Source organism: Drosophila suzukii, unplaced genomic scaffold (genome assembly GCF_043229965.1).
Source record: "Drosophila suzukii unplaced genomic scaffold, CBGP_Dsuzu_IsoJpt1.0 scf_13, whole genome shotgun sequence".
NCBI classification, from domain to species: Eukaryota; Metazoa; Arthropoda; class Insecta; order Diptera; family Drosophilidae; genus Drosophila; species Drosophila suzukii.
The window spans coordinates 1,189,253-1,200,559 of NW_027255900.1; the positions used below are offsets into that span (position 1 = coordinate 1,189,253).

The 11,307-nt window shown below is 41.2% G+C and overlaps 1 protein-coding gene across 1 annotated transcript; it reads left to right on the plus strand.

Annotated features, from left to right (window-relative positions):
- The first annotated feature begins 10,264 nt into the window (after window positions 1-10,264).
- Window positions 10,265-11,080, plus strand: LOC139354689 (uncharacterized). Its single transcript, XM_070998931.1, has one exon. It carries the CDS (start codon window positions 10,265-10,267, stop codon window positions 11,078-11,080), a length of 816 nt encoding a protein of 271 aa, XP_070855032.1.
- Window positions 11,081-11,307: the final 227 nt, after the last annotated feature.

Below are 11,307 nucleotides of genomic sequence, written 5' to 3' on the forward strand. Positions count from 1 at the left end.
CTCCTCTTAAATTAAAACAAGCTGCCCAAGCTGTAGGAATCTTTGAAGATAAATCCATAAACAATCGTTCTTATATGTTCAAAAACTCTCAGGAAGATGATGAATTTCAGGATTTTAAAACATCAAAATCATACTCAAATACAAAACCCAACTATCATTCAGATAATAACCAAGGGGGTAGATTCCAAAATAACAATTATCAAAACAAATATAACAACAACCAGCAGAGACAGAATAGATTCGACTCTAATAGAAATTTGGGTAACAACAATAATTCTAATAATAATAATTCAGGAAATAATTATTATCCTAAAACTTTTCAAAACAATCAAGGACAGGGTAACCAAAGTACTCAGAGTACCAATGTTCCCCAAAAACGTCCCCGAGTTTCAGATTCAGATCAACAACGTAAGTCTAAGCCAATGGACACATTTGAAAATTTTCAGACAACAGCCTCGGACGAAACACCACAGCCATAAAAATTAAAATTGATAATAAACCATGCCTCTGTCTTATCGAGTAAAAGAAGGAAGCATAAGCATAAATTTAATTAACGAAAACTTCTTTAACTACCCAATTAAAAATAATTCTACTAAAATTGAAACAATTGGTGAATCTGTAACTTTGAATAAATATATTCAGTTTATGATGGACGTTGATGCACTACGAGCAGTACAAACAAGTGGCCCAACGACACCAAGCACGTGCTTGTTACGCGCGGGGCCCTTTTATCAATTTGGGCAAAACATACGAGTTCGCGAGGAAGATACAAAAAACAAATAGAGACGGGACACAAATGAAAATAAAAGAAGCATCTAAGAATGAAGCAAATGAGATAAAATATTAGTTTAGTATTCCAAAATTATTTTCATCTAAGCAAACATTTTTTATAAAAAACTTTTCAAAACATTATGACATTCTTATAGGAAGACAAATTCTGAAAGAACCGTCAGCAAAAATTGATTTTATGAAAAACACCATTGAATTACATAATTATGAATTCCCTATGGTAAATATAACGAAAAAAAGTAATCAAACTGCTTCAAATGTAGTAGATGATGAAGAATATAATTATGCCTTACAAACGGACTTATCTGACAATAATATTAGAGACGATCACTTAAATAATGAAGAAAAAACTGAACTTCATTACTTAATGTCAAAATATTTTGATATTCAGTATCATGAAGGTGAAAATTTGACTTTCACGAACGAAATCAAACACGTTATAAAAACAAAACATGAAGAACCGATTTATAGGAGACCATATAGTTATCCTTACATATACGATACAGAAGTAGAAAAACAAATTTAAGAAATGATAAGACAAGGTATTATCAGAAAATCCAAATCTCCTTATTGCAGTCCAATTGTAATGGTACCCAAGAAAAGGGATGCATCGGGCATACCCAAATTTCGTATGGCTATTGATTACAGAGGACTGAATGAAATAACTATCAATGATAAATTCCCTATTCCAAACATGGACGAAATATTAGACAAGTTAGGGAAATGTCAATACTTTACAACATTAGATCTTGCTAAAGGGTTCCATCAAATTGAAATGGACCCGGACTCTATTAAAAAAACTGCATTCTCCACTAAGAAGGGTCACTATGAATATACTAGAATGCCCTTCGGCCTTAAAAATGCACCCGCCACATTTCAGCGTTGTATGAATAATACATTACACGACATAATAGGTACCCATTGTCTAGTATATTTAGACGACATTGTTATATTTTCAACCTCTTTACAAGAGCATATTCAATCTTTAAAAAAAATATTCGATCAAACTACACTTAGATAAATGTGAGTTTATGAAACGAGAAACTGAATTTTTAGGTCACATAATTTCAACTGAAGGAATCAGAGCAAATCCAAATAAAATTCAAGCTATTCAAGATTTTAAAATTCCAAACTCTCCAAAACAAATAAAATCATTTTTAGGCCTTTGTGGTTTTTATCGTAAATTTATAAAAGATTTCGCAAAAATTGCCAAACCAATGACTCTCTGCTTAAAGAAAGGAGCAAAAATAAATAAAAACGATCCTAGTTACAATGAAGCGTTTGAAAAATTAAAAACTTTAATAAGTAACGATCCAATTCTAATATATCCAGATTTTGAAAAGAAGTTTGATCTAACTACATATGCAAGCAATTATGCATTAGGTGCTGTACTATCCCAAGAAGGGAAACCCATTTGTTTTGCCAGTAGAACTTTAAATGAACATGAGTTAAATTATGCAGCTATTGAAAAAGAATTATTAGCTATCGTATGGGCGACTAAGTATTTCCGCCCCTATCTCTTTGGAAGAAGTTTTAAAATATGTTCTGACCATAAACCACTTGTTTGGTTACACAATATAAAGGAACCTAATATGAAATTACAACGTTGGAAAATAAAGCTTAGAGAGTTTGATTATGAAATAAAGTACATTAAAGGAAAAGAGAATCATGTAGCAGATGCTCTATCAAGGATTACAAAAAGGAATCAAAAGATATAAGCAAACTCGTAAAAGATAAACAAGAAGAAAAAGCTTTGCACATTTTTAGATATTCCTTAAATATATTCCTAGAATACATTGAAGATTTACAAATGAGTTTACAATTAACAAGAGTTGGAATATTTAATCCTAAAATACTAAAACATGAAGAGTTGGAGAACATAAACGAAGAAAAATTACTCTCAATCAAAACTTCAGCTTGGTTAAGCAGTCAAACTAAAGACACTTGTAACGAACTGATTTTGTGTGTCTGCTCGCTACGAGATTCGTGCGGCTAGCTCAGAAGATTGTGCGTTCGTCCCACCAAATTTATATGACGTGATTGCCCGTAGATCAGTGAGAAAACAAAGTGTTCAAATGGTAACAGTGGGATTTATTCTCGTGGTATTAGTACAGCGTGTGTGTGGCTGGGCTGGCTTCGGTATCTCTTGGCTCTGGTTCCGCCGGCTGCTGGCGCTCCCCTTTCTGGCTCCTCGACGCGTTGACTCGTCCTCCTCTGGATCCTGGGTCTCGGGACGCTCGTAGTGGCCGCCTCTGCATGCTTGCCGACGCGTTGCCTCGGGGTCGCTTGTTGCGCCTTAGACCCGCAGAGAGTTCGGCCTTGTGGGCTTAGGGAAGCGTCACCGTTCTCAGACTGGGGTGACCAAGCCTTGCTCTCCAGGCTGACGCCCTTCGAGGCAATACCTGTCCCTTGCTCTGTCCCGGACGGTCCCGCTAGGTTCTTGCTCAGTTCGCGCTGACAGTCAAGGCTGCCGCCCGGAGGCTGTCTAGCGGTTCACTTCGCTTTACGCCCAGCGCAGACGAACGTTCCACCCGGCTTCACCCTAATGCGTGACGTCCGCGACGCTCCTGCGCTCCCCAATGAGCTCCGCGCGGCGATGGTAACGTGGCTGCCGGAAATGTCTGCTGGCGTCGCTGTCGATGTCCTCTGTGCTGTCTTGTGACCAGTATCTCGTTGTTCTGGCGCTCGGGGAGCTGGGCGGTCGCTGCTCGGGAACTTCGCCGGTAATCGCAGGGCTCTCCAGGCTGCCGCCTCTTGAAACCGCAAATCGATCTACCGCTCGTCCGTCACGCCAGGTCCTGCTTGGTCGGGCAAGGTACGCTGGGTCGCAGACAACTTTCCTCCCCAAGCTGACGGCTCTTCGTCGTAGGACTCTTTTGCTTGTCTCTGACAGACCCGCCGGGCGACTCGCCAGGGTGTGGTCGTGACAAAGTTAGAAAACGAACGCCTTGACTTAGCCGCGTGATGCGTTTCAGAACTCAGCCACCTGTGTCTCAATTCGGAGATTCCTGATGTCCTAATCCCGAACGTCTCGACGTGGCGATCTTGCTCCTTGTATGCTTCCCACGGCGCTGCTTCCGACGACTCGCTTGGTTGTAGCTCCCTCGTAGATTATTTGCTTGACTGACTGTTTATTTGGTACTTTAATGGATCTTGAAGGTTTGACTCCTCGTGATCGACTGATCCAGCTGCCAGCGCTCTGCGGCCTTATATAGGGCCTCCAAGCACCGTTATTTCCCTTTTGCGCACGGCCCGCTGGATCTCTCCACTCTGGGTCCAAAGTCCGTGCCTCCTGGATGACCCACTTCTCCTTCACGTACCGCTTCCAATAGATGTTCCGCCCACTGCTGCCGTTCCGCTGATTCCCGGGCCGCTTGTGGCACGCCTGTGTGCCGCTCCACTGCCGAGATGTGGCACTTCCTCTCCCGGTCCAAAGTTCACGGGAGAGTCCAAAGTCCGGTGGAGTTCCGTTATCCCCTTTTGCATACGGCACTCTTGCTCTGCCCGCGAAGTCTCCATTCTCTCTCGATCTCCATCCTTGGTCTCCAATCTCTCTCGCTCTCCTTCATTGGTCTCCAAACTCTCTCGCTCTCCTTCGTTGGTCTCCAAACTCTCTCGATCTCCACCCTTGGTCTCCAAACTCTCTCGTTCTCCTCGCCGCGCCGTTACTATGCGAATTCGCCGCGTATCTGGTAAGCGGCCGGCCATCTGCTGCTGCTTCTTTTTTTGGGGAGTTATTCAACTCCTCACACACTTTTATTCTAGCCCATATACCCACTTCTTTTAAAGAAACACAAAAATATAGAATTATTAAATATCCAGATAATATGGGCCGACAAATTTATATAAATGATAATTATGAATATTTTGTAAATGACGAAAAGAAAGTATTTTACTTGGAAAATTCACCAAATTCATTAGCAAATATTTTAGACCAAAAATTTATTATCACTGATCAATGTATCTCTCAAATCCTTACTAATCAATTTGCGAAATGTCAACACACTTTTGTATCAGAAAATGAATCTCTAAAATATATTGAGCCTAACATCATTATTACTTATAATTTAAAAGAGACACAAATTAATCAAGATTGCAAAATGTTCAACAAAACAATTCAGGGTAACAATATAATTCAATTAAGTCAATGTACTTTAGAAATAAGAGATATTAAAATTACAACATCAAAGAACATAAAAGAATATAAAATTATATTATCCAGCACTAATATTACTTTATATGAACCAATACGATTGTTAAAACTTAAAAACTCTATTACCTATCAACAAAAACAAGAATCAATTTATAAGTGGATTGTTTTTACAATACTGATAATTATACTTTTAAGCATTACTACTTATATCATATTTACCTATAGGCGCCTAGCCAACAAAAAAGAAATTTTGTTTAAATTCAACAAGGATGTTGAATCTTCTAAAGGAGGGGCGAGTGACGTATACGCAAATACCCTGGATACCAAACCCAACATACAACCTGTATATCCCGAGATACCCATTATTCCAATTGTCAATAACATAAGTCCAGAGCCTACTATCGCAGTTATTCAAATCAATCCGACATAAACATTTAACCCCTCACACAGAAATCTTTCCCACGCCTTCAATCGGCAGCACCAGATTTATAAACACTTCTTACGCCTGTATCGACGACGGTAGACATAAACAATATTCAAACATTTAAACAAAGGGTCCAGCCTGAGAACCCATTCGTCAGCATAAAAGCTTTGGCCAATCCAAATTAATTAAACAAAAGATGCAGCCTAGAAACCGTTTCATCGGGCCACAGATTTGACCAATCAAAATTCTCAATCAAAGTCCACTTTCGCTGCTCGCGTCGCTGTCACGGCTAAAAGCCATAGTTATAAGAATAATGCATTTTGTAAAATCAGTTTAAGATTGGGGATCTAACTTGAAAGAACTTTACCAATAAAAACTCCGCTGTATATTCAAATAAAAATCGCTTTTTTTTAATATATCCCGAAGCAAAAAACATAATTTACATTATTTTGACATTTTCTAAAGTAGCTCCAAAACAATAAAATAATTGTTATACATCATTTTAAAGTTGATACTAGACGTGTAAAGACCTACAAGAAAATAACATTAACAAAATGAAATTTCATGAGCAATTTGTTGAACAATTTAAAGGAGATATAATTGGTCAGCATTTTCAATACCTTCCAAACACAAAAACTATGTTCATGAATCGAGGTGGACATGACCTCAAAACTACGAATTATGGTGAACACTTTACATTTTGTAATCCAGAAATGACGTCGGAGACGTCTGCCTGCTTCTTCTATGCAAATCGACGGAACCAAAGCAGAAAATTAATTTCTATATATAACAAAAATGTTCGCAATAAATGAATAAATGTATTATAATGCTACAAAATAAACTTCTGACATTTTATTTCGAGTCAAAATTACAGGTACGGAGAATGGAAAATATTTCCTTGACTGAGATATGTCGGCTACTTGCGAGTTGTTGCGCGGTCGTCATTTCAACCCCTATTATGGGAACGTATTAGAGCTAGCACTCAGCCGTGAGGTCGTTGGCGCGAGGCTCATGATTTTGTCAATGGGCGTGCGCCTTCAGACTTGTGCATGTGTCCCTTTTATTCCGGTCAGGTAATGGACAGGTGCGCATGTTCGGGTAGCTCTTGCTTGAATCCCTTTTATGATATGTTTATGACCCGTTTGTAGAAAGGAAAGATCTTGAAAAAGTTTACCAGTTAAACATACTGGGGCGAAAAAAAAAATGTCTGTTTGAAAATATTCGACATCTGAGAATCATTAACTTGTGGGATTTATTTTATTGGGGTTCTTTTGATTTCCAAATTAGTTTTACAATCATAGGAGACTTTATTCCCCAACATGATCGGACATGTCCCTTTAAGGCAACCAGCTTTAGATGTTTTGGGTTTGCGACCTTTCTCACGTGCACAGCAACACCTGCTGAATATTAATTGCTGATAATGAGGAAAAGGATACATGATCAATATTGTCACATGGGGATGTGGGGAAAGTGTGCGACCTTTCTCCCGTGTACAGCAACACCTGCTGAATATTAATTGCTGATAATGAGGCAAAAAGGTCACGTGATCAGTATTGTCACATGGGGGTGTGGGGTTGGGGGGCAATTTAGTATACTCTTTATGGATATGATCGTGACATTTTTATGCCATCTAAACCCCTTAAAATCAGATAATTTATGGATTATTCTAATTGTCCCAGAACCCGCATACATTAATGAAGAGGCGGGGGCCATTAATATGTTAATTAGTGAGAGGCGGGGGTCATTAATATGCTAATTAGTAAGGGGCGGGTGCCATTAATATATTGCCATTATATATTGTCCCAGAATCCACGTTTCCGTACTACTGATGCCGCTTACCAATGGCGGCAAGCCCCTTAACAGCCGAAATGACAACCGCTCTCAGAAGAAACCAACTGACATTTCGTACCTTTGACCTATTTGGCTTTCTCTTACCCCCAAAGCCAGTTCGAAAACGCACCCACAGATGGCGCTAGCTCCGATTTGTTCTCATTTGACTACCAGCGCTACAGCCGGTCCGAAAACGGTGTGCCAAGTGCATGGTGTTGCAGCGAAATTCGTAAGCCGGGTTTTGTTATTACTTTGTGTTTTTTATTTTAATTGCGGTTCGTTCTCGCGCTTCGCACTGCGTGTATCTTCTTGAAAAAAAACCGCTGGCAGTTTAACGTGCCTTTTGCTTTCAGTTTTGTTTGTGAGTACAGTGGAACGCATTGATATTTTCGTTATTCGAGCTCGCTAATACACCACAGTTACGTCATTCAAAGGCTTCCTGACAAGGTCGGTAACTGAGGAAAAAATAGGTAGATTAGGATTTACCATCCTTTTAGTGTTGCACTTCACCTTCTCGTTATATAGGAAGGACCTAGCTTCCTAACTACTTAACTTGTTGAAAACTGGCTTTACTCATGTGTTTCTGCTATCTTTTCTTTTGAACGTCGTAGAGTGTCGGGTTGGCTAAGGAATTCGAAGCTCGAAATATCGGCCGTTGAAAACTTTGTTCCGACCGACACACATGAAACAGGGCAAATAACCAGTACTTCTATGTATCGAAGCTCTCAGCGAACCGCTTATTTCGTTTAGGTGCATATTCCAAATTCCGTACCAATATAAGATTTAATGGCTGACAAGATGGAACTGTTCAGACGCTCGCTTGCATTGTCCTGAGGCGAATATATTGACGTTCATGTGTGAGATACCCTAATTGCAATCAAGAATGCTAGCCTCCTTTGAACTGTGAGCCGTTGTCGGCCAAAACAGTTTCGGGAACGCCGAATGTGTAAAATACATAATTTTCTAAATACTCGCAAATTTGGACAAAAGTTAGATCCAGAGCTTCCAAGAGTTTGATTCTTAAATATGATCCCCGCTTGCATGCTCTGCACATTTATATATCAATTTATCGGAAAGCTTAACGCCTGGTGGTCGAGGTTTGTTCTCAGTACTCTGCCGACTGTAAATCCACGATAGGTCCCGAATCAATGACAAATTCTTTAATGTAATTCCCATCTCTACGAGATAAAGCGTCAGCGACCAGACAGGTGTATAAAGAATTTAATAAAGAAAACAAGGAAGAACGCTATAGTCCAGTACCTCGACTATCAGATACCCGTTACTCAGCTAATGGGACCAACAGGAAATGGAGATATGCAAGCAGCAAAGCGAGATTGAAATGTAGACAGATTTAATACAATACATTTCAGTTAAAATTTTTATACAGCATGAAAATTGTGGGGGCCACAGGTTTGGGCGGTTTGTGGGCGTTAAAGTGGGCTTGGCATATTTGCGCAGGAATCTCAGGAATCTGCATGCCTAATCCCAGTATTGTAGCTTTTAAAGTTTCCGAGATTTCAGCGTTCATACGGACAGACGGACATGACAAGATCGACTCGGCTAGTCATCCGGATCAAGAATATATATACTTTATGGGGTCGGAAAAGAAAAAAAAAATTCCTGAGCTTCTTGCGCAGCTCAAGCTTGTTTCAGCAGGGTGCCACGCCCACTCTAACGCCCACAAACCGGCCAAACCCAAAATTTGTGCCCAAAATTTTCATGATAGATAAAAAATTTTAACTGAAATGTATTAGTCACGTCTAAACCTATCGATTGACCAAAAAAAGGTTTGCCACGCCGACTCTGATGCCCACAAACCGCCCGAATCTGCGTCGCCCACAATTTGCATGCTAGAATCAAAATTTTAACTGTTATGTATTAGTCTCGTCAACACCTATCGATTGACCAAAAAAAAGTTTGCCACGCCCACTCTGACGCCCATAACGCTTAAATCTGTCTGCCGCCCACATATCCATATATTGAGATAGCGGGTAGGGTGCGCATTACAATGTCGCTTTGCTGCTTGCATATCTCCAACTTCTTCACCAGCCTTAAACCGAAGTTTGGGACAGGATTAAATAAACACATAAAGCTCAGGTTTTTCTGAGGTTCCGCGCCGATCCCGAATATCACTTCAATGTGAATTTCTCGTGCGCTCAGCTGGCTGAAGTCCAATGTGTTTTCGCCGGAATCAAATATAGTAATTGGGTTTTCTGAAAGCTTAGCCCCTAAAAATCATATAACGTGCTGCTGATCGGAAACCCTTTGGTTTTTTTTCTTTCTAACTCACCCTCTTGTAGGACTCGGCCGGAATTAACAAATCTAGTGGCCTTTTCGCTTTCAACCTCTTCCAGAGTTTCGCACAATTGACAGCTAGTCCCAAGACCTTTTGCTATCACTTCAACTTTTCTGAGGTCTTATTCGGTGAAAGGTTTAGCTGTAAAAGAACGTTGATGCCGCTTGCCAATGGCGGCAAGCTCCTTAACAGCCGAAATGACAACCGCTCTCAGCAGAAACCAACTGACATTTCGTCCCTTTGACCTATTTTGCTTTCTCTTACCCCCAAAAGCCAGTTCGAAAACCCATCCACAGATGGCGCTAGCTCCGATTTGTTTGTGGCAACCTAATATGGCAGCAGCGCCAACAGAAGCTTGCCAGATGACTAGAAAGAATGGTGTGGCAACTCTCGGAGATTTATCGGCAAGAATCAGCGAGCGACACACGTGTCTTGATAATATTAATAAACTTTGTAGTTCTTAATCTGAATAAAACTTTAATGGCAAACATACTTCGCCATAGTGGTGACCCCGGAAAGTAAAATCATAGTAAAAGTTACTTATTCTACGAAATTGACACACACGTTCACAATTAAGAATTTGCGCACTGAATGAACAGACGCCAATACGATTTGCGAAAAATAAAAGGTAGGCGGCTAAATTTCGACGAAGAAAGCGATCGCTCCGATTTTCCATTCATCATGCCGGATTCAAATCCTGATTTAACTGCTCAAGTCCGAGATCTGCAGCAGCAACTCGAGGCACTTCGGACAAATGCACCTGGCAACCGGGATGAGACTACTCGCACACACACGTGCGACTGTCCACTTGCCAAAATTCGCACATAGCAACCCTCAACTATGGTTTGCGCAAGTGGAGCGGTCATTTCGATTGCACCAGATTATCGACGACACCGACAAGTTCGACCTTGTGACCCTTCACCTGGAGGAGGATGTAGTTTTGGCAGTGGAAGACTTAGTCATTCGACCACCCAACGAAAACAAGTACGTAGCAATTAAAAATCGCTTACTACAAAAATTTGCGGAATCTCCAGAGTCGAAACTGCGCCGACTTCTGCAGGGTGGAGGTACATCTGGTCTAAAACCATCTGAGATCCTGGCCAACATGCGACGACTAGCTCCGGACCCGGGCAGCGAGAACATCATTCTTACTCTTTTCCTGGCAGAGATGCCGGCGTCAATTCGATCCACTCTTACAGTCTGGGAAGAGACGGACTTGGATAAGCTCGCTAAGATCGCAGACAAGATGCTCGAAGCGGTAAACCACAACGCCACTTTTGCGATCAGCACGAATAACTCGACTGCAGCGGCCCCACCTGTTTGCGCAACTTCCACCGAAGACCCCTGGAAAAAGATCAACGACAATTTGCGTTCGCTGTCACAGAAGTTTGACGTATTGCAAAAGGATGTCAAACGTCTCCAATTCCAAGGACGCTCACGCAGTTCATCGCGTGGCCACGTACAAACTGGAAATTCGAATCAACAGGCATCTGTGCCTCAAGAGAAGCTTTGCTTCTACCACGATCGATTTGGGGAAAACGGTCAAAAGTGCCGCCCTCCATGTTCCCGCTCCTCGTCGTTAAACTAAAGGAGCTGTCGCCCGACACGCTGGTCGGCGGCAGCACGAATATAACCAGCGAGCCTACAGTTCAGCTAGCTGTTCCACAGGAGCAGCGCCTACACGTCACCGATCGCACATCTCACATCCGCTTCCTCGTTGATTCTGGATCTGTAGTTTCCGTCATACCACGAACGCTGGTTAGACAAAAAACTACTCTGAGCGATTTGACACTGTACGCAGCGAACCAGACAGTC